The following is a 27,671-nucleotide window of genomic DNA, read 5'->3' as shown; positions in this document are numbered from 1 at the left end:
CAGTGGTAGCTCCAGCATTATTCTCAGTAGCTTAGCCCCCAAATGTCCACATTTCCAAATGGGCCGCCAATGGCCCTACTCTACAGACTCATTGAATGTGCCAGTTATTTATCCATTGCCTCTTGATTTGGCTTCCTGCTCTCCTCAATATGGCAGGAGACTGGAAGACTGCAAACTACATTTCCAGGATTCCCTGGCTAGCTGACTTCTGGCTAGATTCTGAGAGATCAGAAGTCTGGCTGGGACGTAGGACAATTCTTGCTTCTGGTGGCACCTTCAGTGATGGCTGGTGAGTGTGGGCTTCTAGGTTCTTGCTTCATTTTCACATTTCCAACCATGCTGCCGCCGCTCCCAACATACAGCAATTACTTGAATAGCTCTGTGACTCCCTACAGTATCACTTTTCCTCTTTGCTCCTCTTGTCCTAGGGATACTAATTTCCAGTATTCTCATCTTCCCCTTGGTAGTACTGCAACCCTTTTAACATATTTTTAGCCATCTGTGTTCAGTGTTCTGTGTAATTACTTAAGAGTTCTTCTGTTTTCCTGGCTGGACTTTTCTAGGCTCAGCCAGACTGAGGTTCCACTACCTGGTGGCTCCAGGTAGAAGATTCCAACAAACCTGCTATTACTTTAGACACCAGTTGCAAGTGCCGAGTCCACTCTTAACCATCTGGCTGCATATTTGGAAGTTCCCATGACCAGCTCAGGTTTAATAATTCACTAGAGCAACACACAGAACTCAGAAAAGCACAATGTTATGATCATAGTTTCACTTTAAAGAATATAAACCAGTACCAGCCATGGTCTATGAGGTGACCTATAAGGCAAGGCCTGAAAGGGACCTGAATATAGTGCTTCCATATTCTCACCCTCTGGCACATTGCTGTTGACCACCAGCCAGGAATCTTGACCTCCAGAATTTTGTTTTGTTTTGTTTTTTTGTGTGGGTGGGAGGTTTCATTACCTAGGCATATGCATTGAATCATTGGCCACATGATTAAAGTAAAATGTCAGTCCCAATTTCTCACCAGGGGTCACGTTGATATCACATAGCTCAACACCTCAACCTCTAACATGAAAGACAGAGTGTCTTTCTGGTGTGATTGGCCCCCATCCCAAAGTTCCTAAAGGCCTTCCAGGGGTCGCCTCTTTGGCATAAAGCTCATCCCCAAGAACAGAGGGTAACAACAAACAAATTCTTTATTATACAACAACAGGAGGAGAGGGAAAGTGTGCCCATGGATATGTGGTTTAGATTTGTCTTCAGCTTCTAATGGATACTGTCTAAGATGGAAAAATCAAGTAATAACATTATAAGCATGTTATTTAAAAACATGGCAAAAGTACAGGAAAAATGGGAATGGAAGCAGAAGGGAGGAGAGGTTTGTGTTGCTATTGCTAAAAGCCTTATAGAATTGTTGGACTTATTCAACTGGGTATGTATATCACCTTTGATAAAAAGTAAAGAAACAAAAAAGAAGAAAAATGTGGCTGTTGGATCAGGTGCTCAGGAATGGACAGGAGAAATACTCACAGAGAGAAAACGGTTGTTGCTTCCTTCTGACCCCCTTACTGCATGTTATAATTATGCAGAGGTGAACATGAACCTACAGAAGGACGCACAGTCCACAGAGAAGGGGTAGACCAACCAAGAGGAGGAGAGAACCAGGTGTTTTTCTTTCAGCAGCCCAGTAGAAGGTCAGTGTGGCCTAGAGGAACTCTGGACAGGAGAAGATGAGGGATTTAGACATGAAGGTTACAGGGAGGTGTCTGGGTGGAGTGATGGGGCAGAGGAGAAGGAGGAATGGTCAGAGAAGAGATAGGTGGGGTTTCATGATTGAAGATGGGAGAGCCCTGACGATGTGTAAATGCTATTGGAAAGAATCCAGCAGAGGGAGAGGCTTAAAGATAGGAGGAGTGAGGTGGTCCTGGGGAATCTGCAGTCTCCTAGGCAGAGGAGGAAGCAGATAGCTCTGCCTTCCCTCACCCTGGGCCCTCCCAGGGGAGGGAAGTGTGCAACCACCCTTTATCCACATCCTCCTTGTTGACTCACTTGTGCTTGCACCTCTGGCTGACAGGTATTACCCTGTCTCAAATTATTTAGTTGCACGAGGTCCCCATAAGCCCAGGTTATTGTGCCTTGGAAGCCAGGTTCTTATTGCTGCACTTGTTCCCCCAATGAATCCAATGTGAGCCTCTGTCCTCTGGAGCTGTGAGCACAAGGTTTTCAGGCAAGAGCCACTGGACAAACCCCAAACTCCCATGCCTGTGGGTACTGGGAAGAATCCACATGTGCAATAGTGTTGTAAGTAGGGAGCCAGGAAGGTAGGCAGGACTATGACTCCAAGACAGCCCTTGACTCTCTCCAGTGAGGCATTCCCACTCCACTCCAGGAAAGGCTTTCGGTTACCAGCTCTTTGGGTTTTTCTAGAGATGTGAGCGGCACAATCTTCAAGTGAATTCTCTAGATTGGAGAGGTCTGTGTTCTGAGGACAGGAAAATAAAGTGAGGGGATATGGAGATGATCAGGTCAGGACTCCCTGTGAGGAGACCCAAAACCCACAGAGGAAGCAGCCTGGCATGACAGGAAAGAAAAAGAAGCCACAAAGATCATGACCCAACACAGTTGGGGAGAAGGGTCTGGAGGAGGGCAGAGGGTGGGAGAGGTAGGAGGGCCTGACCACAGGGATCTTGTGATTAGAGAAAGGGAGCAAAGACACAGAGAAGGATGAGCCAGCTCTGCCAGTTCAAAGGGTGGTCCTGATGGTCCATTGGGTCCATTTGTATTACAGCTGTTTATCTGCCTGCCTGTCCTAGCCAAATCAGGGTCCAGGAGAAGGGGTCCAAAGTGTGAACCTGGTCTGCCTCTCTGGGGACCTAGGCCAGGATGGGACCTCCTCATTAACTGAGTTCTTCTAATTAAGTGTTAATTAGCCATGATTTGTACCCTTGCCAGGGGTGTCCTGAGGCCATGCCTGCCCTTCAGTGGGTAGCAGGGGCCTGGCTGGGAGCCCCCTTTCCCCGCATCCATGCAGCGACAGTGTCCAACGTTGGAGCGCGGATACGCGCACCAGGGATGCTGCACAGCGCGCGCTGCGCTCGGCACCAAGCGGCCCGGGACGCACACAGGGCCGCGCATCTTATCCCCCCCGCCCGGGTGAGTGGCCGGGCCGGGAAGGGTTAAGCCCACCGAGCTGGTGGCGGCCTAGAGCGGCGGCGGCAGCGGCGGCGGCGGCTGCGGGGGCCGGGGCGCGGGGGCGCAGCGGGCAGCAGGGGCGGGGGACAGGATGCGGATGCCGGGGGGACTTCCTGTGCCGGCCCCCGCGCCCCCGCCCCGGCCCGGCCAGCTGCCCGCACGGACGCACGCACTGGCGGGCGGGCGAGCGAACGGGGACCCGGCCCGGCCGTGGCGCCCGCCCCCCGCCCCGGCCAGCGCGGCCCGGTTCAGGCCGCCCTCGGGCTCTGGGCACCTGTGGCCAGCGGCCGTCCAGGACCTGTGTTGCCCGTCCCCAGCCAACCCAAGACCCCGCCATCCTGCAGCGCCAACCTAGGGCTTTGGCCCCGGCCCTGCTGCGCGCGATGGTCCCGCAGGGCCAGCCTTGAGTCCCGCGCGGAATTCGGGGCTCTGCCTCCCGTCCTCGCCCCCGCCCGAGAGTCTCCACTAACTTCTGCCCGGGAACTCCACTCTGCCCCTTGTCTTGGCCCAGGGCGACCTGGGCATCTCTGACAGCGCAAACCCTGCCGAGTGCCCAGAAAGGCCCCGGGGTGGCAGGCGCCTCCCAGGCTCTTTCTGGATGGAGGCGCCTCCGGAAGGAGCCGGCTGAATGCTGTGGCCTTCACCTTGCAGCCTCTGCTGACCACACCTCCCCTAGTGCAGAGGCTGCAGCCAGCAGGAAATGCTGTACCAGGTGAGGCCCAGGGGAATTCACGCTGGGTGCCCAGACGCCCTTCTTAGGAGGGTTGGGCTGGCTTTGACAGGCCAGAGGGAGCTGGAGGCAATCTGGGTGGGGAAGGGAGGCCTGGATGTGGGGCCACCTCTGCAAGGAGGCCACCTCTGAGGAGCACAGACAGGCAGGCCGCCCTGCCATGGCTTACAGTGCTCTGGACACCTGCCTTTCCAGAGAGCTGGTGAGCTCCCAGAGCAGTCTGTGACACTGGAGTCCCTGGAGACCAACAGGCCCATGTTTGAAGCGGTCAGGGAACGTGACTTAGATGGTCCAAGAGGACCCCTAATGCTTCTTCTGTGGCTCTAGCTCCCAGCCTTTGTGAGTGGCTAATCCCCACAGTTGTGTCTCAATTAGGAGCAGCCTGATCAGGTGAAGATGGAATCCTGTGAATAATAGTCAGAAGAAGCTGGCCTGCCAGCTGTTCTGCACAGCAACAGGGACCAGGAGCTGCAACCACCTCCTATCTGAACAGCTTCTTTCCTTCTTCTCAGCACAGCCGGCTCCCGGGGACCCCGGTGTGACCACCAGGATGGAGGTGGGGCCAGCCACAGAGACCTTAGTGTTGGAGCTGCGCTGTCTTGAGGATGGGGGTCCAGGGCCTGCTGCCCTCTCAGGTGAGTGCTGGAGGCAGAGGCCCCTAGCAGGGACCTTCTGACAGAGCCCCAGGTATGCTGGTACAGAGATGCCCCAGGTATGCCAGTGCAGAGATGCCCCAGGGCAGCCATCCCCCTGCACTGCTTCACACCTGCTAGCTTCCATGCCTTGAATAACAACTGCAGGTTTGTCCTGGAATTTTCTCGGACATCTCTATCAGGCTGCTCTCTTGTTATCGAGGGGTACCCTGGAAGTACTGATGGCCTCTGCCCTGACCCCCACATATTTGCTGGCCTGAACCTGCTGCTCAGTTGCCCCAGCAGCCCAGTGACTCCACTGTCCTGCTGTGTGTGGGGCCACCCTGCACCCTGCTCTGGTTCCCAAAAGGAGTTGAGGAGCAGAAAGCCATTCCTCCTCTGCAGCTTGTGCCTCAGATGCTCGCTCCCTTCCCTGAGGTTTCTCTCCTTGTCCCCTTCTCCTGACCTCTGCTTCCCTATGTTTTTCTCTACCTGATGCTCAGAGGCAAAAATGTGGCTTCACCAAATCTTCCAAGAGCTCTCCCTCTGGGACCCATCTGGGTGAGCCTTCTATGGTGGCCATACTCATGAGACTGTTTCCTGTTGGGTGCTTTAAGGAGCTGAGTAGGGCCTGGGGCAATGGGGACAAGTACACTAAACAGGGACTCTTCTGACTTATACATTGAACTGACAAAAAATCTTATGAGGTTATACATGTCAGGCAACATGTAACTACATATTTACTAAAGTGTCTCTATTAAAGGTGAAAAAAAATGCTGCCCTAGGAAGTCACAGTGGCTAAGTAGCTAAGCTAGAAAGGAGGAGAGTCACACAGAGGTGTGATCTGTGGCTTCCAGAGGAGGTGGGAGAAGGGGGTGTCTAAGAGACTTCAGTCCTGCTATAGGGACAGGTTTTCATGGCTGTCTTCATCCATCATCAGAGAACCCCCAATTGGTGTGAGTGTCTATAAAAAGGCTGTCATTGACCTATTATACTAAGCAAGGGTTGTTAGAAATATTTTTCTAAAAGGAATTATATATATGCAAATATCCTCTGTTTTTATTAAATATAAAATATGTAAATATCCTATGTTTTTATTAAATCAGTATATTCCTGGAAAAGTGGCCAGAAAGTAAAATTTATTTATTTATTTAAGTTGTAGATGGACGATAAATAAATAAATAAATAAAATTTATTTTTATGTGGTGCTGAGGATTGAACCCAGGGCCTCACGCATGCAAGGCAAGGGCTCTGCCACTGAGCTCCAACCCCAGCCCTCAGAAAGTAAAATTTTATCAATCAAACCATTGCTTTCCATTTCATGATTGAAAATATGATGCTGTAGGAAGAACACGTGTTGAAATCTGTCTGAGGTGGAGAAAGCTCCTTGACTCACACTTATAAAGAAGAATTAGGATTTTCTGATAGCACAACAGTAATATTCAGAACGAGAAGCTGAATGTGGACATTGTGCTGAAGGCAGAACATAGCCAGTGTGGCTCCTGTGTGTGCAAGATTTCCTCTGCGCCTCGCACAACACTGGGGCTCTACATTTATCCCAGTTCTCACTGTGTTTCTGAGGGTATATCTCTTTTTGCAAAAGGAGAAACTGAGGTTCCCAGCAGTTAATTAATTGGCCAGCCTCTGTGTTGACTTGGGGCTCTTAGTTCTTTCCATTCCTTTCTATTTGGTCTTTAGGTGCTTCAAATGGAGCTAGTTGTATCCTGAGTATTTCCGAACTGTTGTTACTTCATAGACTAATTCCTAACCTGTTGGGAGAGGTAATTTTCAAGCACCTGCCGGGTTCTGGGGAACATGCAGAGCCTTTGAGTCTGTAGGAAGTTGAACAGTTGAACTGAAAGAATTAGGTTCTCAAATGAGGACTTCCCACCTGAAACCTGATAGTCTCTCTGATACTTTGGTGATTTCTAGAAACTACTTGTGGTAGTCCTTCTAGGCAGCTTTACAGAAATGTTTTATTATTTACAGAGAAGGCAAGTTTCATTTATTTAAGATGTGACCATCACTGAGGTCAGAGTTGAGCATGAGCTGGGCTGTTGGAATGGCTGCTGGGATTTCCACTGGACAGTGAAGTGCAAGGGACTCCTGAGGGAATGATGTTGGGAGCCCCAGGCACCCATGCTAATATTGGTGCCAAGATCTAATCATGGAGCTTGTGTGAAGGGAGGCCCAGAGGAGGGGTGGGGGTGGGGTCTAGAGTATAGTGACCAATGGTCACTTGGACATCCCCCACCCCTGGCATTTCAGTTTCTGTCATGCTGCTATTATCAATTGATCTAACATTTTTGGGTCCCTGCTGAGAACTTGTTAGTGTGTCCTTGAGTGACTGTATATGGGCAGGTCCTAGAGGGCTAGACTAGAGAGCTTCCTATAGATCCTTCTCTCCTAGCTTCCTGCCATTTCCACTACAGGTGGCAGCGGTGGGAGTGAGAGTCAGGAGGAGGAAGAGGCTCAGGAGGGGCACAGTGGCCCACAACAGCCATCAGTGTTAGCCCCAATAGGGGCCAGTAACATTGCTGAAGAAGCCCAGCCGGGACAACAAGAGCTGCTACTGCAACAGCTAGAGCAGCAGCCAGAGCTGCAAGAACAGCCCCAGCAGGAGCAGCCTCAACAGCAGCAACCACAGAAGCAACTATTAGAACATCAGCCAGAAATGCAACAGCAGCAGCAACAGAAGGATGGGCAACGGCATCTGCCTCAACTACAGCTGGAGCTACAGGAAAACCACCAATCTGTGCAACACCAAGAACTGAAACCACAAGTGCAGGTAATACAACAACAGGGACAGGTACCAGAGCAAGTGCAAGAGCAACAGTTACAGCAGGAAGTGCAAAAGCAACAACTTTTGCAACAGCAGCAAGAACAGTTACAGCAACAAGTACAAGAACAGCAGCTGTTACAACAGCAACAGGCACTGTTACAGGAACAGCACGTGCAAGAGCAACTATTGTTACAGCAGCAACAGGCACAGTTACAGCAGCAAGTACAAGAGCAACAGCTCTTACAGCAGCAACAGGAACAGTTACAGCATCAAGTACAAGAGCAACAGCTCTTACAGCAGCAACAGGCACAGTTACAGCAACAGGCACAGTTACAGCAGCAAGTACAAGAGCAACAGCTCTTACAGCAACAACAGGCACAGTTACAGCAGCAAGTACAAGAGCAACAGCTCTTACAGCAGCAACAGGCACAGTTACAGCAGCAAGTACAAGAGCAACAGCTGTTACCGCAGCAACAGGAACAGTTACAGCAGCAAGTGCAAGAGCAACAACAGTTACAGCAGCAACAGGCACAGTTACAGCAGCAAGTGCAAGAGCAACAGCTCTTACAGCAACAAAAGGAACAGTTACAGCAGCAAGTGCAAGAGCAACAGCTCTTACAGCAGCAACAGGAACAGTTGCAGCAGCAAGTGCAAGAGCAACAGCTCTTACAGCAGCAACAGGCACAGTTACAGCAGCAGCAAGTACAAGAGCAACAACAGTTACAGCAGCAGCAACTGCTACAACAGCAGCAACTGTTACAACAGCAGGAACAATTACAGCAGCAACAGTTCCAACAGCATCAGGAACAGCTACAGCAGCAGCAACTACTGTTGCTACAGCAGCAGGAACAGTTACAACAACAGTTGTTGCAGCACCAACAACAGGCACAGTTACAGCAGCAGCTCCTGCAGCAGCAGCAGGCACAGATACAGCAGCAGCTATTGCTGCAGCAGCAGGAGCAGTTACAGCAGCAGCAACAGCAACAGCTATTGCAACAGCATCAGGAACAGCTACAGCAGCAGCAGCCTCCTCCACTGGAGCCAGAGGAGGAGGAAGAGGTGGAACTGGAGCTCATGCCAGTGGACCTGGGGTCAGAGCAGGAGCTGGAGCAGCAGCGGCAGGAGCTAGAGCGGCAGCAGGAACTGGAGCGGCAGGAGGAGCAGCGGCAGCTGCAACTCAAACTGCAGGAGCAGTTGCAGCAGCTGGAGCAACAGTTGGAGCAGCAGCAGCTAGAGCAGGAGCAGCTGGAGCAGCAGGAGGTACAGCTGGAGCTCACCCCCGTGGAGCTGGGCACCCAGCAGCAGGAGGTGCAACTGGAGCTGACCCCTGTGCAGCCTGAACTGCAGCTGGAGCTGGTTCCCGCTGCAGGGAGCAGCGCGGCGACTGTCCCAGGGGCTCCAGCGGCTGTTGTGGTGGCCCCCCCAGGCTACGTGGTGCTGCAAGAGCTCATGGTGTTGCCCGCCGTGGCCACGTCAACAGTGGTGGCCATCCCGGGCCCAGCGGGCAGCGCCGCGCTCACTCCAGCACGGCAGCGGCGGCGACGGCGCGCGCGGGACCGGCCGACCATCTGTGGAGAGTGCGGCAAGGGCTTCAGCCGCAGCACGGACCTAGTGAGGCACCAGGCCACGCACACCGGCGAGCGGCCGCACCGCTGTGGTGAGTGCGGCAAGGGCTTCTCGCAGCACTCCAACCTGGTGACACACCAGCGCATCCACACGGGCGAGAAGCCCTACGCCTGCTCGTATTGCTCCAAGCGCTTCAGCGAGAGCTCAGCTCTTGTGCAGCACCAGCGCACGCACACTGGCGAGAGGCCCTACGCCTGTGGCGACTGCGGCAAGCGCTTCAGTGTCTCCTCCAATCTGCTGCGTCACCGGCGCACACACTCGGGCGAGCGGCCCTATGTGTGCGAGGACTGTGGCGAGCGCTTCCGCCACAAGGTGCAGATTCGCCGCCACGAGCGCCAGCTGCATGGAGCTGGCCGCTCGCGTGGCCTTGGCTTGCTGCGGGCCTCGAGGCCGGCGCCGTCTACTGGCCCATCGCGCGCCCAGCAGGCCTCCGGGGCCACAGCATCCACCAACAAGGCTTCATGATGCGGGTGCGCATCTCTGCAACAGAAGGCAGAGGGCCAGGAGCAGGAAGGGGTCAGCCTTGAAGCACGGGGCATCCAGGGCGGGGAGGGTGCTCTTTCAAGCACCCTCCATATGAGTGGAGGGTGAGAAGCCCCACATGGAGTGGGATGGACACCTCGACCCCAGTTCGTGGTCATGACCCCAGTACAACGTCTCCCGGATCATCCTGGAATATCCTTGGGAACGAAAAGACTACCATCATCCCCCATATTCCCTGAGAAGTGCCAGGTTCAGAGATCCACCCCCAGAAATCATCCACAAGAGAACAGCCACTGTGGCTAAAACAGCACTTGGGGAAACCCATGAGCGAGAGGGCTGCCAAAAATTTTCCCCTGGGAAAATTGGACTTAGTAGAAACAAGAACAGCCTGAGAACACTCCCCAGGACAACTGAGGATGTTTGACATGGACCAAACACTCACCAGGGAATAAAATAAATCTAGTGAGGCACACACGGAAAATAATGGATCCTGGTGAAAATTATTTAAAGGAGAAAAAAAAACAGGGAAAAAATAAACTTACCTGCACTATGTAGGAAACTGATCAAGGCATTGAATTGTCCTCAGTGGCATTTGCCTTGAAAATACTTGCCAGTATGAAAATCTATTGGGCTGGATACAATTCTGATGAAAATACCTGTTTTCATAAACACAGGGTCACGGTGTCTATGGGGTCAATGTGCAAATAAGTGCCAGGAAGTCCTGCTCTGGGTGGAAGGTAAAACCTTTCCCCCCTGGGGAACCCAGAATTGGAGCAGGTGTTAGAGGCAGGTTCTAGGCCTCTGCTGCAATGTCTCAATCCACTGGAGGCCCTTTAATATTCCCTGGAATAGAGAAGCCTGTAGCTGAAACAGAGCGCATTCTGGGAGGGCTCTCCAAGGTCTGGAAGAAGCCTCCCCAGGAAAGATCTCCAAGATAGCCCCACCCAGCCAAGCTGCTCAGATGCTGCCCAGAGGTTGACTCCTTGAGACCTGGGAGCAGAGATTTCTTGGATCAGGATAAGGGAGGGGCACCTGAACAGACCTTGCCTTCTGGCCCCAGGATGTGTGAAGAATGTTGGGGACAAAGATTAGGAGGAACAGAAAGGTTATTAACCATGTTTACCAAATCGTCCAGGACAGGGGCTGTATGAGCAGTAGCAATTGCTGATTCCTCATAGGAAGGTGAGCTGGTGGAGGATGTCACTGGCCACCTCTGGGCTTGAGGCTCTTCCTGGCCAACCTGACTTCCCACGTGGCTGCTTAGTTCCTGCCCCTCTCTCCCCTCCCTGCTTCTCCTTTACTAACACAGCCTGCCACATTTTACACATGTGTTGGTAAGTGAGAAACAAAACATAAAAAATAAAGTGAAGAAACACAGTGTCCTGTCTTTGTGATTTCACCTCTGGATTTTGTGTCTCCCCTCAGGTCTTCATTTCTAAGGAAAAACTGCCTGGGTATTCTAGAGCAGGAACTTAGTATTCATTCTCTTTGCCCAATACTCACCTCAGACCCTTCCTTCCACCTGTGTCCCTTGGCCAGAGAATGGGCCTATTCAGTAAAACCCTCATTGGAAGAGCCAATTTCAGCATTTTGTAAGGACAAGCTTTATATCAATTCAGTCCAGTTGCCGTGTGGAGTGCTGGGATGATGGTGAGAGCTCACTATTGGATGGCCACTTGGAGAGGGGTCATGAGACTGGGGGTCCCCTCTCAGTCCTGAGAGTCTTTAATTCTAAGACTTAACCAGTCAGATGCTCTCAGAGTTTTTGGTCATTCTTGTGTCTCACTGGCTCCCCGATTTCATCTCCAACAGTACACATCCTCAACTCTTTTTTTTGGAAGATGACCTTTGGGCTTCTGGAATCCCTTGATTCTATCTATGTAGGAAAGCTAGCTGTCCCTTTGAATTGCCTTCTCTTTGGGGGCCCTTAGCCCATTAAGATGGTATGGGGGGACAAGCCAAGCTCTTCTGCTTCTGGTCAGGATGGCAGGGAGGAGTGACTCACATGAAGTTTGCTGGCAGGATCTGATCAAAGGATACCATGTTGGGAAAATTGTTATTGCAAAGCCTGGAACTGGTAGGTTTTGCTGGGTACAGTTAATTCCATGATGGAGGGGAAATGAGAGGTTTGAGTCCACAGGTGTCATTTAAAGGCACATAAGGACATGAAGAAGGCCTCTATGCAATATTTAAAGAAACCCTATGTGCAAGGCCCTGGTTCAATCCCCATCTCCATAAAATAGAAAAAAATCCTCATTTCCTTCAGCTAATGGCAGGTTCCTAAAGACCAGACACAGGGCCTATTGCAAGAGGTTGCAGGAGCAGAGAAACTTCACAGAGGCCTGAACCAGACTCACATCAGGGCCCTGATATAGAAAGAGTGGGCTCCTTTGGCTTGGATTGATGAGCCCTGGGTCATGTGTTTGAGGTCAGTGAGTCCTGCAATTCCCCCACCCAGTGGGCCTGCAGATGTGGCCATTTTCCTTTGCATTTGTGTCCCTTGCCTTGTCTGAAGACCTTGCAGAGGTCTCATTGAGGTAGATGCCTTTCAGGGTGATGCTTACGTTTCTTAAGGCCTGCCCCACCACTCTTCCTGGTGATGAGACCTATAACGGGTTTCTAGCTCTAGTGTGGTCTGGCTTGGGGAGGACCAATTCTGTAAAAGGAGAGACAAAATTATTCACCAAGGGAGATGTAAGATCTGGCTGTTATATACCTGCAGGAACCAAGAAAGCATGCCCAAATGGATACTCCCCTCATGAAGGAGCAAAGGAATGTGCAGGGGAGAGGCACTGGCCTCACCAGGAAGCTCAGCAGGGGCTGTTTCCTGTAGATAGATCAGGACTGACACTGGAGGTGCAGTCATGGAGCTGGACTCCCTCATGTCAGTGGGTATAGCAGAATCTTGGGCTAGCAGGGGGCCAGCTGTAGTGCTTAACCACCAAGGGAAAGATGGACATGACTAATGAAGTAGGAAGTAAGGTTGGAATGGCAACCAGAAGGCTCAGATGTAACGGAGGTGTCTATGGTGGTGAGTAGTGACCATGGTGTTCCCAGGGAGTGGAGAAATGATCAGTCAACTAGGGTATTGATATCTATCTATCTATCTATCTATCTATATATCTATATCTATATATCTATATCTATATCTATCTATCTATCTATCTATCTATCTATCTATATATATATATATATATATATCCCACAAAAAAAAGTCAAGTGGTGCCCTTGAAGGCCACTGTTAGTTTCCCTAAAGGAAAGTCATGATCTCTGATCTTTTTCCTAGTTTCTAGATCTGAGCCAGTTTCTTAGATCCAGAGAAGCCAGGGCCTTAAGGAAGGACTTTATGATTCCACTGCATTTGGTGTATATGGACAGCAATGATTTTCTCAGCCCTCTTCCAAATGGACCTAGAGCCACTTACCCAAGTAAAATTCACCAAGGGGATGGGACACCCAGATCTTTCCACCAGGGGCCCTGACCTCATCAGGGTGACGATCTGAGTCACCCCCTCAGACCAGTCCCCTAAACCCAGTAGAAGTGCCAAAGGCAGAGCATCTAGAACAAAGTTATTGGGCAGATGAGGAGTATCAGTTATGGCCTCAGGGCCATCTACAGCTTCGGCAGGGACTAGGGCATACAGACTGCCCCTTCTTTGATATGTGTTCCTCATGTGGAGTGGAATCGACATGAGATTGAGTGGTTGTATATGAGGCAAACAGTGGTCTGGAGCCAACATTGATTGTCAGCCCACATCTTTTTGGATGGACCCTCTGGATGGATGTGTGGGTTCCCCCTACCCCTGGCCTGACTTCAGGGAGCTCAGCTCCCAGCAGCCAACACCTGAAGCTCTTCCCCTCATGCAGCACCAGAAGTGCCTGAGAGTCGATCTCCCCGCAGTAGGCCTGAACAAACTGGAGTGTGGGCCTGGGAAAGCCAGCTACCTCGCCTGAGGTCGGGACAACATGAGGGTATTACTTCTGCTCTGGTACAAGATCAGGTTCCCTTGGCAAGACTGCCCGAGCCTCTCCCCCTTCCTACCCTGTGTCCCCATCTCTTACTACCCTTCCCTGGTTGAGTTATCTTGATTAACTGCTTGCAGAAACGGTCTTCTTGGGTCTACTTTTGGAGAATGTGACTTAAAATGGGGTAGATGGGCAAAGTCTGGTCTTAGGAGAGAGAGGAAGAGCCTGGCTTGCTGCAGGTGAAAGACAGGCTGGCTCCAGGTGTGGTGAGCATTCACTGAAGAGTCCCCAGTGGGAGAGAAAGACACAGACAAATAACCATGGGCATGGAGCAACTGATGGTTGTGGGGAGCCAGGGAGCCTCCTGGGAGAATCTAGACTGGCCAGAGGTGTTTGCAGGTGAGAACTTAGGGATTGGAGAGGAGATGGAATTCACACATGTGCCGAGAGTCAGAGAAGGACCTGGAGTGGTTAGGGACAGTGTTTCTGGACAGCTGGAAGGTGGGCTCTGGGAGAGAGGGAACAGAATGAAGGGGCGAGCTAAGCAGGAGCTAGGTTTTGTGGTAGCACATGATTTTCAAGCCAAAGGGGTAGTGTTCAATCCTGTTGGTAATTCCTATATTTTTCTCATTTGCATATTATTTGTATTATATCCATCTTTGTGACTGCTGACTTAATTATTTTCCTTAAATGATTAATGCTGTTATTGGATGATTGATTGATTGATTGGGGGCAGGGATTGAACACAGGGGAACTTAACCACTCAGTTACATTCCCAGCCCTGTTTAATTTTTTATTGTGAGTTAGGAAGGGTCTTGCTAAAATGCTTAGGACCTTACTAAGTTGCTGAGGCTGGCTTTGAAGTCTTGATCCTCCTGCCTCAGCCTCCCAAGTTACTGGGATTACAGATGTGCAACACCATGCCTAGTGATATTGTTCTTAATAGATACGTTTAAAATAGAAACTGTTTCATTATAAAGGGAAGGCCACTGGGGTAGCCTAAGCCAACTGTTTCCCAGAATTCCCTTTTAGAGTTCTAGTTAAGGTCAGCCACATTGGGGTGCTTGCTGTGGGCAAAGAGAATACAGACTAGTTGTGGAAAAATATAATAATAAATGTCAGCTATGACCAAGTGACCAGTTGCAGAAATGAGGGCTGTAATTTTTACATCCTTATTTTTATATGAATCAATTGTTTATATTTTAATCAATTTTTATCTTTCTCCCATTTCCCAAACATATAACACAAAATGTACTAATCATGGCTAACTTTGTTTTTATTTATTTACTTATTTTTTAAGATGGAGTTTCACTATGTTGTCCAGGCTGGCCTGAAATTCCTGGGCTCAAGGAATCCCCCTGACTCAGCCTTCCAAATAGATGGAACTATAAGCATATAGTTCCACACCTGAACAACTTTACATGTCAGTATTTAAGTTAAAGAAAATTTATTTGTGTTGGGTGGTCCACACCTGTAATCCTACCAACTTGGGAGGCTGAGGCAGGAGGATAGCAAAGCCAGCCTCAGCAAATTAGTGAGAAACTGTCTCAAAATAAAAACAACCATAAAAGGGTTTGGGGATGTAGCTCAGTGGTAAAGTGCTCCTGGGTTCAATCCCCAATACCAACATTTTTTTTTTTTTAATTTAAGGGATTAAATTAAATTAGAAGCTGGATGATATTACCCAGTGATAAATAATGGAGCTTTGTATTTCCTTGGGGGAAAGAGTCGGTGTGGTTTGGGTCACATGAAGGTGGTTGTACCATGTTAGGTGGGCTGTTGTCTTTATTTGGAGGTTATGTTTTCAAAGGTTTTTTTGTCCGGGGGAGGACGGGCAGTACTGTGGATTGAAGCCAGGGATGCTCTACCACAGAGCAACATCCTCAGCCCTTAATTTATTTTGAGACAGGGTCTCACTAAGTTTCCTTGGCTGGCCTTGAATTGCAATCCTCCTGGCATAGCCTCCTGAGTAGCTGGGATTACAGATGTATGCCTGTCTGGGTTTCAACATATATTGGACTTACTAGTGATTGCCTGGTGCTCTATTTCCATCCTAATTCTCTACCTTTTACTTTAAAAATCCCCTGTTGCTGGGCATGAGCTAAGTAATTTGAGGCCCACCTGGGCAACATAGACCCCATCTTATAAAAAATATATATATAAGCAACTATGTGGTGAGTTCCACAGAAAAAAGCAATCTAATTGCACTTAACGATTAGAGAGCATGCATCTGACTCTACTTCCCAGTGAGCTGACATACACATTCCTCATGTCAGCAAGAGCTGCTGTTGCATCCTCACTGGAAAAAGCCACGGAATGCTGGGAACTTACAAGGTTTCTGCAGAGTGTCCTGGCTTCTGCAGATTCCACCTGCAGGGAGACCCTCAGGGCAGTGCCACTGGGGGCTCCACTTGTAAAGGCTCCTCCTCTGTCCTGGAAGTTTGCACAGATATCTTCTTCTCACTTTCTCTCCCTGGGGGACACCTGGACCCAAAGCAGCCAGGGGCTTCCAGTAGCAGTAGCCATGCAGGCGACTCCAGGGTCGCAATAGTTTCCTTAATCACATGGACAAAACCCCTAAGAAACTCAGCTGGGAGCCATCTTGGAGCCATTCCTTTTCCATCTTCTCTGCTCAGTTGCTAAACATGGGCAAGTTCCAGGGTTCATTCTATGTCTGTTCCTTCCCTGTCCACACCCTGACCCCAGGTGCCTCTGCTCTTCTTACAGCCTCTTTAAATACCATCCATTTGCCCCAAACTCCTAACTTTCTGTCTCTAGTCTGATGCCTCCCCAAGGCTTCTCAGCATCTCGTCCATCTCTTTTTGGCATCTCTACTCCAATAGCATCTTAGCATAAGTAAGCCTGCTCTCATGCTCTGCCCCCAAGGTGCCTCCTGAGTCCTGAAACCCAGCCAGGGTGTGAAGTGGGAAGTCCCATGAATCAGGCCCTGCTCAAGGGTCCCCTGTCTCTGGCCCCTCTTTCTTCACCCTGGCCTCCCACCTCTGCTTTTCTCTTCTAACCACATCCCAGCCCCCAGTTCTTCCCACCTCCACCTCCAACTCCCATTAGCAGTCTGGGCAGCAGGCACAGGAACTGGTGATCCTCTTCCACACTCCAGAGAGACAGGAACCGCCTCCTTTGAGCCAACTCTCATCTACCTTTGCCTAGAATAACTGTCATGGACAGATCCATAATGAGGCCATGGAATGGCCTAGTCCAGCACCTGGGCTGCCTGCCCTTCCCATCTGCCCCAGCCAGTCTGTCCCCAGGACTGAGCTGCATCCTGAGTTCTTGTCCATGTGGTCCACTCTTCCAGGCCACTGAGTCTGCCCTAGATTCCTCTTTGAGGAGAATTCCAAGTTGCAGACATATATCAGTGGCAGAGAAGTCAGAGGGTGACAGGGCTGAAAATGGGGACAGAAGTGAATGACTATGAGTTGGAGGGAGACCTGGGTCATGAGTCAAAATCTTAGCACTTGGAGGCTGGGCAGCTGGGCTGGGAGAGGCCTCCAGTCACAGTCACCCCCATCCCCATCCCCTGACCATGGCAGCAGTGGTTCCTTGAGCATAACCTACACGGCCAGGGGGCACTGGGAAATTGTAGGAATACACAGAAGCAAGATCACCTAACATTGTGTCACATGGTGTTACCATCGTTATGTGGGTTCCCCTACAATCATTGCCATCTAAATTATGATTTCCTCTTTGTGTTTTCCATTTTCTCTCTAGCATTTCCATGTTTTACTATCACATGAATCCTGGGATCACACAGCATCCTCTGACTTCCAGAAGTTCTCCACCCAAGGAAGCAGCTTGTCTTTGCTAATGCAGACACAAAGCCCTGTGCACAGCAACCAGAACTCTGCAGTCCGCAGTCCGCTTGCACCTGAAAGGAAGCCGGGAGGGAGTTTGCCCTCATGGCCCTGTCCTCCTCTTGAATGCTGACTCTCACAACTGACTCCACCCCTTAGTGCCTCCCAGAATAGGGGATGGAACCCAAGCTTCATGCATGCTAGGCAGGTACTCTACCACTAAGTCACACCCCTGGAACAAATTTTGAAGGGTGAAGGATGAAGGCCGTGTGAAGCAAGCCTTTGTACAAATTCTAAACATGGGTCGGCACCCCCGCCCCCACCGCCCTGGCAAGGGCTCCCCTTAAGCCCTCCCACCTGCAGTTTTAGCTGCATCAAGGGGTTCTTTGACTTGGGCCAAACTTTGCCACTGTCATCTTTCCATCCTCACGCATCATAGATCTTTAGATCACGTTTCTGCCTTCTGTGCTGGTGGCAGCTTAGGCCTGCTGAATCCATATGGGCTGGGAAATATAAAAGCAAAATGCTGAGATAAGGAAGAAAGAAAAGGAAGAAAGAAGGCCGGGGCTCGAGGCTGGCTCACCAGTGAAAAACACACAGGTTTTCTGTTTTCAAAAACTCATAATTTGGGGCTGGGGTTCTAGCTCAGTGGTAGGGCGCTTGCCTAGCAAGTGTGAGGCCCTGGGTTCGACCCTCAGCACCACATAAGAATAAATACATAAAATAAAGGCATTATGTCCAACTACAACTAAAAAAATAAATAACTCACAAATTTACCAAGAGTATAATCAGTCCTAATTTTTCATATAATTATCATATCTATAAGAGTTTGTGAAAGTGTGTGGGTTTGTGTGTGCGCGCGCACTCGCGCACGCACCCAGGTGGAGGTCTTCCCTCTCCTCTAGAATGTGTTCAGTAATAACAATGACAAAAGGGCTTTCTTGCAACTAGGTAGATATGTCTTGGGCTGACCCTTGGGCCATATTTGTGCCATGCTACAGTAGGTACAAAGGTTTATGACAAAGTATGGATATTCCTCGTCTCACTCTCCCCTGCCCCTCTCCTTTTCAATTAATTCAATTATTTCTTATTTCTAAGATTCATATCATAATTTCTAAGTGGAGGGTGTGGTGGTGTGTGTCTAGTTTCAGCACCAGGGAGGCTAAGGCAGGAGGAGCACTGAGCCCAGGAGTTTGATCCAGGCTGGGTGACATAGTGGGCACTGGAGGCTGGCAGTGAGGGGTCTGCCTTCCCACACAATGATCGTCAGGAAGCTCATTCTGTGCACCAGCCTTCCTGTGGCTCCAAGTGGAACACAGCAGAATTCCAAATGTGGCTGAGGCCAAGGACATCTGTGTTCATACATGCAGGATCTGAGTAGAACTCAAGTCTGCCTAATTCTGGTCCCAGCTGCAGACATATGCTACCCTCTAGCACCCGTCCACCCCTTAGCTGGGCAGAACTCCCTTCCACTCTGCTCCCCGGACTTACTCGGTTGTTTCCTCCCACAGGAAGCCCTCCTGGGATGCTCCCAGGCTCTCAAACTACAGAGCAGCAAGGAGCCTGGCATGAAGGGTGGGTCCCTACTCCACTCCCAGGGGCCCATAGTGCCGCTCTGGGGAAAAAGAGTGGAAATCAGTAAGGTTTTAAAAACAGGTTTAATTCAGGACCTATTGCAACAGGGACAAAGAGACTTCATTATAGAACCCAGATCAGTTTTGAATACGATAGGGAAGGAGCTAGGGTGGGGGCAGGTGTCAGTCAGAGAGGGGTTTCTGCTGACAGTGACTAATGATGCTTGTGAAGGCAGATCAGGCTGATGGGACTTCAGCCAGGGATGGTAGAAGATGTGAGATTTGATCAGACGCTGAGGGGGGATTCTGGTTGGACTGACTTTGCAAGATTTTTGCTATAACTGGGCAACATAAGGATGGCGCGGAAGCTAGAGGGCTTGTTGAGAAGCTCCTTAGAGGAGTCTGAAGTCTGGTCAAGGAGAGAATCTTTGTCCCCAGCCTCTTGGGCCTCCCCTGTCTACAGTTCAGACACTCCCTGCCTATTCCTTGCAGGGACCTGGACTTGGTCCAGCCTTGCCTGGAGGGTGCTTCTGTCATCTGTCTGCACCCAGGCCAGTAGAGGGCTGTCTTCTCCACCTTTCTGCCCCCTGACATCCCCAGTCCCAGTGACCACCCACTCCTACCATGCCCTGCAGCTGCCTGGCCTGAAGATTGTGATGGACTTGGAAGTGGAATGACATAGGCAGGAAGAAGGGTCTCCCTCTGGAAGGACAATGGAGGAGTGGTGGTGTCTCCAAGTGGTGTTGGGGATCACAGCACCAGAATCCCAAGAGGATCCGCTTCCTGCTGAACAATTTCCATTCCCATAGCTTAATTCTGTCACTTTGTCACTATCCACCTAGGTTACCTCAATAGTCTTTGGATGGCTTCCTACCACTTCCCTATCCATGATGGCAAATCATGACCCTCCCCTACCTGCTACCTTGGAGTCCCCAGGAAATGCTTCAAGCTTGTACCTGAGGTCCTTGCTCAGGCCAAGTGTCCCCTACCCTATTATGTCCCAGTCTCTGGCCATCTTTCAGGCTTGGCTACCTGTCCCATGAAGGAGTATGGACCCTCACCTCTGCTATCAATTCCTGGCCCATGGCTCTCGGGCCATACCTCAGTCAGGATTCTGGCACCCAGACTCGACGTCCTGCATCCCTCATTGCTATGCCCTCACCCCCACCCTAGAACAGTGGGTGACACCACACAGGAGCTCAAGCTGAGGCTGGAGGGGCAGCTGCTTCCCTCCTGCCCTAGCTCACCTCTGCACCCCTCCCTGTGTCCTCTGGGGAGGAAAAGGTGCCACAGCCAGTGTGGGCATCTGTTTTCCTTGTTCCTGCTTTCTCCTGCTCTCATGAGGTGCACAGGTCTGGGCAGGACTTGTCCCCAGGCAGACTGCCAACTCCCTCTCCTCCAGCTCCATAAACAGCTGGTAGCACGTGGACATGAGCCCATCGCCCTCCTTTCTTCCTCCCCAGAAGGTGCATTGTGCCCTTTCAGTTTTCCATGGGTGGTACTAGTTCCCTTCCCTTCCTTATGTTTTTAGCTCACTGGGTGCCCAGGAGGGAGGCAGGTGATTGGAGGCCTTGGGCAGATCTACATTCGTGCCCATCATGTCAAAAAGAGGCATTCAGTTCCACCCCAGTCCTCAATCATCCACTGTAGGGAATACTATAATGCCTCGTCTACTTTACAATTGTCATCAAAACACTATTCACTGCCAGGCAGGTTCTTACCTTTGAGTTCTGAGGACTCCATGGTAAATTCAGATGCCCTGAATCCCATTCTTGAGCATGGGGGCAGGGCCTGAGCCGAGTCTGGACTGATGTGCTTAATCGCCACACACTATCCTGGAGCACAATGAGCACTTTTGCTCTTGCAGGTCCCCTCCCTGATGATACCCACCCCACCATCGACTTTCCCATTTTTCTTCCCACTTTCTTCAGCTCTGCTGCTCCACAGGGGGCTGATGTATCTTTCTGCACATGATTCTTAAGAGTGGGGTGAGTCACATAGCTCCCATCTGAAGGCCTCTGCCTACCCTTCTCCCACCCACTTGGCTTGCAGACCTGAGAACCCCAGGAGTGAGCACAGGGCCTGGCATATGGTAGATGTGCCAGGCATGTGGGCTGTGTGTAAAACTGTCTTCATGGAAGTTGGCACAGTTGTGCATGCCTATGATCCAATGACTCAGGAGGCTGAGGCAGGAGGTTGCAGTTTTGAGGCCAGCCTCGGCAAATTACTAAGACCCTGTCTCAAAAAAAAAAAAAAAAAGTACTCGTGGAGACAGAGCACACCCCCCACCCACACATGTGAACATGTCCTAAAAAGTGTGAGTCTGTAAGCTGGGAGTCCAGGGATAAGGTTTCAGACCTTGGTGGGAAGGAGGAAGGGGTACAGTCTTGGACTCCGAGAACCCACATGAAGAGGCAGCCAGAAGCCCCAGTGGGCAAGACTTGCCTGGGACTGAGATTCTGAGCAGCAGGGTCACTGTGCGTTCAGAAGCATCAAAGCTGCACAAGAGCCTCGAGAAGACACTGTGGAGTAAACGGGGGGGGGGGGGGGGAGGGGCTAAGGCTAGAACCTGGGTCTCCCATGAAGAAAGGATAGATGGCCTGGCAGGGTTATGCACAGGGTCAGTTCCTGTAGGCACCTGGTGCCAGAAGGCTCAGGGCCCATTGACTTCAGGACATGGGTGACCCAAGCATGGCCCACTTGGGACAGCTGAACATTGCCCTAGATAGGTGTAAAGACTTTGGGATGAAGGGAGCCAATCTGAGGCTCACTAGCATCTGATCCAGACCCAGGGATTATAGACCTGATACGAGGGGCCCGGTGGGGCTGAAGGAGGGAGGAGGGATGACTTTTACTTATTTTGACCGTAAAAACACTGATCCCAGGTCTTTTACTAAGCAGTTGATGTTTAATTCTCACAAAATGTTGGGTGGCCCACCAGAGCACTCTTTGCTCTGGAAGTCACAAGTGTAGAGCAAGGAACATGGATGGTAAGCCTAACTTTGGTCTGGGATATGCTGAGTTTGATGGACAGTGGGGCCTTTGCCTGTCTTCATCCCTCAGTGTCATGAGTTAAGTGAGTTTTGGAGATTCTGCCTATCCAGGTGATACCACTGGTTATTGGTGATGAGTTCTGCTCCCTCCATGTTTAAGTTTGAACACTAGAGGAGCATGCCGAGACAAGCATATAAGCTGGGTTTATTTCAAAAGGGGTTGTTGGGTGTGTGGGAGACTCCCCGCTGAAGTTAAGTTTCCCTCTCGAGAGAACATCATGGAATCCCTTACCCTTCCCCCTCCTCTCCGAAGAGCGCCAAGCCAAAAAGTGCCAAATTCAAAACTTTTCTCTACCAATCCCCGCAGGACACAGTGTCCTCTCACTGTTCCTGAGTCACCCTGCCAATCAGCACCTGCCACATCACCTACGCAACCCTTCTTAAGCCGAAGCTTGCAAGCTCACGCTCTCTGCCCTCCTCTTCTCCTCTCTCTGCCTCTCCTTTTCTTCCCCTTTGGGCAGCCCCCCAATAAAATCTCTTGGTTGAATCTCCATCTGGGGTGAGTCACTCGCCTTTCATTGGTGCCCTTACTCGGATGGGACTCCTCTGCTTTTAAGCAGGACCTCCATCCCGCCAGAGATCACCACCTAAGCGGAGACCAACCTGTGCCCATCTTCTTGATCGCCTCCTTTACATCCACCATTGGCCTACAAATTGGTGAGTCCCCCTCTCCGGACACCTAAACCTGCTGAGGCTCGGTAACAGGGAACTGGCCGTTGATCGTCCTGCAGCCCCTGTGGTGTCTCGTGGGGAGGAATACACCCCACCCAGACCTTCATGGTCGCAGTGGTCCTCTTGGAGTCCTCCCCTTCCAACAGGCTTCGGCCTGCTTGAGAACTTGCAAACCCCCTCCCCTCCTCGAGCTTAGGTCTCCTTCTCCCCACCCTTGGTCTGAAAGCCTGGTGCCAGGTGGCGCATAGCCCCCATGGCCCTCCGGGAGGGCCCCTCACCAGAGGATTGCGGTGACGACCGTATCCTCAGCCTGAGGTCTCAGTCTGATATTTGGCTCAAGTGGGACGTCTCTCTAGTCAACATATTGCACCCTTCCTCATAGCCCCAAGGGGGGCACCTCCTCCCTGCTGGCCAACTCCCCTCTCAAATGCCTCCTCGGCAATTTGGACACCCTCAGCCTAATCCCGGAGATCAATCCCAAGAAATTGATAAAATTCTCTACTCAGGATTGGCCCAATTATCCCTTAGATAACCAAAACCATTGGCCCCCTTATGGGTCCTTAGACCCTGCCATTTTGTGGGATCTCTATAATTACTGTGTGTGATCGGAAAAATGGGCAGAGATTTTTATATATTCAGGCTCTCTTCCTCCTTCGCTCAAATCCATCTCCCTGTACCTCTTGCAACCCAAAGCATGTTCTCTTGGCCTATAAACCCTCCTCTCTTTCTGCCTCCTCATCCATGGATTTCGATCCAGCCAACAAGCCATTGCCATTAACGTCACTCAAACCCCTCCCCTCCTCCTCTTCCCTGGTCAGCACCAGTCCTCACCCCTTCGGCTCCTCCTCCTTTGGGCCCAGCCCCACTTCCCTCTTCAGTCCTCCCTCACTGATTCCCCAATTATGGCTTCTTTGAGAGAGGTTGCTGGTGCAGACGGGATTGTTAGGGTCCACGTGCCCTTCTCCATAGCAGACCTTTCACAGATTGAAAAAACGCTTGGGTTCCTACACCACCAACTCTGCCTCATACATAAAGGAGTTTCAGTGCTTACTCCAAGCCTACAGTCTCACTTTTCATGTCATTTACATGATCCTGGCCAATACCCTTCTCCCAGGGGAACACAGGCAGGTCTGGGAACAAGCCTGTAATTATGCTGATGAGGTCCATCAAACCACCCTGGCCCACCCACTAGATGCCCAGGCAGTTCCTGACCAGGACTCTAATTGGGACTACAACACCACCTCAAGATTAGCCCTGAGGAACCAACTTTCCACCTGCCTAGTGGCTCAGATGGGTGGCTCAGAAGGTGGTAAATTTTGAAGAAATCATTCAGGACAAAATCAAGAACCCTTCTACCTTCCTAGATAGACTGACTAAGGCTCTCCAGCAATATACTAATTTAGACCCTGAAACCCCTAATGGGGGACAGCTCCTAATGACCTACTTCTTTTCCCAGAGCTACCCCAACATTTGGGCAAAACTTAAAAAACTGGAATGGGGACCCTTGACCCCTCAGACTGAAGTCCTGGCCACAGCCTTTAAGGTGTACCACGACTGGGATGAGAAGGCCAGAAAGCAAAACTCCCAGATGCTGGCACAGGCTCTGCAGGGACCTACCCCACAGACCCCTTCATTTTTGGCCAAACGCCCACCACCCAAGATGGTCCCTGGGCCCCGTTTTAAGTGTGGGAACAGAGAGACACTGGGCACAAGAGCGCCCAAATCCCAGGCTGCCTACGCATCCATGCCTAAATGCCATTTAAGGGGTCATTGGGCCATGGACTGCCCCGGCCCCCCAAGGGGAACCAGATAAGCCCCAAGCCCAGACCTGGATCTTTTGGGGCTGGCCATGGACGACTGAAGGGGCCTTGGGACTCCCTCCACGACGACCACCATCACCTTTCAGGAGCCCAGAGTCACTATTATGGTGGATGGACGCCTGATTAACTTTCCTTTTAGACACAGGGGCCATTTATTCAGACTTGAGGGAGTTTTGGGGACCCACTGTACCATTCTTTTTCCCCATTGTTGGGGTAGGGGGACAAACAATCCTTCCCCTTAAAACCCCCATGCTCTCCTGTAGGTTTTACTACCATCCTTTCTTCCACCAGTTTTTGGTAATGTCCCAATGCCCCACCCCCCTACTGGGAAGGGACATCTCAGCCAAATTCCATGCCTCCATCACACTCCATCCCAGCCTTTCTTTTATCCCCGCCCTTGCAGAAGCAGCCCACATGTCCATAGGCTCCCCTCCTTCGCTCCCTCCAGAGGTAAACCCTCAAGTTTGGGATACTTCCACCCCCTCTCTGGCTCACTGTGTTCCTGTCAGAATTCATCTTAAGGACCTTCAGCATTTCCCTTGTCAACCTCAATAACCTCTTGCAACTAGCAGTCTTCGGGGCCTACAGCCCATTATTAAGGACTTATAGTGCAAGGGCCTAATAAGACCTACCCACTCCCCTTACAACACTCCATTTTTGGCTGTAAAGAAAACTAATGGACAGTACCACCTTGCACAAGACCTGTGAATCATCAACCAGGCAGTTAGACCCATCACCCTCTGGTGCCAACCCCCTACCCATCTTCTCTTCCATTCCTTACTCTTCTTCCTACTTCTTAGTCATCAGCCTAAAGGATGCTTTCTTCACCATTCCCCTTGCTCAGGATTCTCAGGACATCTTTGCCTTCACCTGAACCAACCCTAAGACACATCATTCCCAGCAGCTTACTTGGACAGTCCTCCCTCAAGGTTTCAGAGATAGTCCACATATCTTTGGCAAAGCCCTGGCACAAGACCTTTGGGGTCTTACTCTTCCCCACTCCACCCTTCTGCAGTATGTGGATGACTTACTCCTCTACAGTCCTTCCCTACCTGTCTCCAAGAACAACACTGTCTCCCTCCTTAATTTCTTCTCCAAAAAGGGTTACTGAGTCTCTCCTCAAAAGGTCCAGCTCTCTCTACTAGCAGTTACCTACTTAGGAGTCCAAGTGTCTCAGGGAAAAAAGGCCATCACCCTGGACCGGGAACAGTTAATTCGAAATTTGCCCGCCCCACTCACCAAGGAAGATATTCTCCCTTTCCTGGGGCTGGGGGGGATACTTCTGAGCCTGGATCCCCAATTTTTCTCTTGTAGCTGCTCCATTATACAATATAGCCAAGGAAAAATCATTGGCAACCACCCCTAAGGCCATCCAAGTCCCATTCCACAAACTTCCGCAGGCTTCCTCGAGCCCCCCCCCCCCGCCCCCACACCCCACTTACCTGATATGCATAGACCCTTTGTTCTATATGACCATGAAAACAAGGGCCTAGCCCTAGGGGTGCTAGGCCAGCAACAGAGACCAACGTTTGCTCCAGTAGCCTACCTATCCAAACTGAACCCTATGGCTTGGGGATGGGCCCCCTGTCTCAGAGCTCTGGCAGCCACCTATGTCCTAATCCAGAAGGACAAAAAAACTTACTTTCGGAGGGGAAATCATCATCTCTTCACCCCACCACTTGAAGGAATTATTGACCTATAAGGGCTTAAAAACTCTTCCCCCTTGCCGTGTTCTCTCTCTTGGTATCTTTTATACGTGACCCTACCATTTCTTTCCAGGCTTGCTCGTCTTTACACCCCATGTATCTCCTCCCTGACTCTATGGACCCACCACTCCATCAGTGGACTGAGTCCATGGAGAACCTTCTCCCATGTCCCTCCCACATTAAGGAGGAAACACTAACAAATCCCACCCACACCTGATTCATGGATGGAAGTTCTTTCCCAACAGAGAATGGCAGGCAGGTAGGATATGCCATCGTCTCCCTCTCAGAGGTCATAGAAGCCAAACCTCTACCACCCCACATGACTAACCAGCAGGCAGAACTCATGGCGGTCACCCGTGCCTTTCAACTAGTCGCAAATTGTTCCCTCACTCTTTATACTGATTCCAAGTATGTCTTTCATATGCTCCTTTCACATTCAGCCATATGGAAAGAGAGGGGACTATTGACCACCAAAGGCACCTCCATAACCAGTTCAAGATTCACCATTGATCTTCTCAGGGCATCTACGCTTCCTTCAGAGATTGGGATTGTTCATTGTTGATCCCGTCAGTCTGACTCCTTCCTCATCACTATGGGTAATTCTAAAGCGGACCAAGCTGCCCGGAAGGCAGCCATGTTACCATGCCCCACTATTGCTGTCATAACTTCAAGCACCCCCCACCCCATCCCCATCTAAACAGGACCTCTTCACCTACTTACATTCTCTGTTCCATACTAGCCCTCAGAACCTCAAGCTCTCCCTACAGACGTTCTTCCCACTCACCTTGGAAGATGCTAGCTTCATCCACGATCTCACCACTAAATGCACCATTTGTCAAAGAACCAATCCTAATACCCCTCTAGAGACAGGCTCCTTTCCCATCCACCAGGCTTGAGGACAATTTCTAGGAGCCAACTGACAATTGGATTTCACACACATGTCAAGAGGTATCTCTATCTCCTTGTCCTTGTAGATACCTTCTCAGGATGGGTGGAAGCTTTTCCTTCCACCAACAAAAGGGCATCCATGGTCACCTGTTTTGCTCTCGGATATCATCCCAAGATTTGGCGTCCTTACTCCTTGCAATCAGATAATGGCCCCGGGTTTACCTCTCAAATCACACAACACATTGCTGGGGCTCTCCATATTCCCTGGAATCTACACATCCCTATCATCCCACCTCTTCAGGCAAGGTAGAACGTGTTAACCGCACCCTAAAGGAGGCCCTCACCAAGCTCTCCCTTGAACTACATCTCGACTGGGTCAAACTTTGCCCAGTCGCCCTGTTTCACCTTTGGGCGCTCCTCAAAAGCCCAACTTAAACATCTCCTTTTGAGGTGATGTATGGACGCCCACCCTACCACCTGGGGTGACTCCTTCACCCTGCATTCTTCCAGAACATCTCAGTCATCCTCTTCTTAGTTTTATCCAAACCCAGATTTGGAAACACCAGGAAACTCTATTACCTGATCCCTCCAGGTCACATGTCTCTTTCCCCTTAACCCCAGGTGACTGGGTATGTTTCTCTCCTCCTTCTGGTGACATGCCTACCCTGACACCTAAATGGAAGGGCCCCCTAGGGGTTATCTTGCGCATTCCCACCGATGCCCGCCTACA

The 27,671-nt window shown here is 50.7% G+C and overlaps 1 protein-coding gene across 6 annotated transcripts; it reads left to right on the top strand.

The window, feature by feature from the left end:
• Positions 1-3,271: 3,271 nt before the first annotated feature.
• Znf853 (zinc finger protein 853) lies at positions 3,272-18,004 on the top strand. 6 transcript variants are annotated; one of them, XM_046453794.2, is made up of 3 exons: positions 3,272-3,910; positions 4,446-4,563; positions 6,993-10,829. In XM_046453794.2, exons 1-3 carry the CDS (start codon positions 3,899-3,901, stop codon positions 9,431-9,433), a joined length of 2,571 nt encoding a protein of 856 aa, XP_046309750.1. In that variant the 5' UTR covers positions 3,272-3,898; the 3' UTR covers positions 9,434-10,829. The 6 variants fall into 6 exon arrangements, 4 of the variants coding, with proteins under 4 accessions (XP_046309750.1, XP_046309751.1, XP_046309752.1 ...); XM_046453795.2 differs by having other exon boundaries at positions 3,273-3,910; positions 4,441-4,563; XR_006853713.2 differs by lacking the exon at positions 6,993-10,829 and adding an exon at positions 17,146-18,004 and having other exon boundaries at positions 3,894-3,910.
• Positions 18,005-27,671: the final 9,667 nt, after the last annotated feature.

This window comes from Marmota monax, unplaced genomic scaffold (genome assembly GCF_021218885.2).
Source record: "Marmota monax isolate L192 unplaced genomic scaffold, Marmota_monax_Labrador192_F-V1.1 WCK01_AAM20220418_F8-fsc00338, whole genome shotgun sequence".
NCBI lineage: Eukaryota > Metazoa > Chordata > Mammalia > Rodentia > Sciuridae > Marmota > Marmota monax.
Note: the sequence above shows the minus strand (reverse complement) of the source record. Positions and strands in the feature narration are given on the sequence as shown.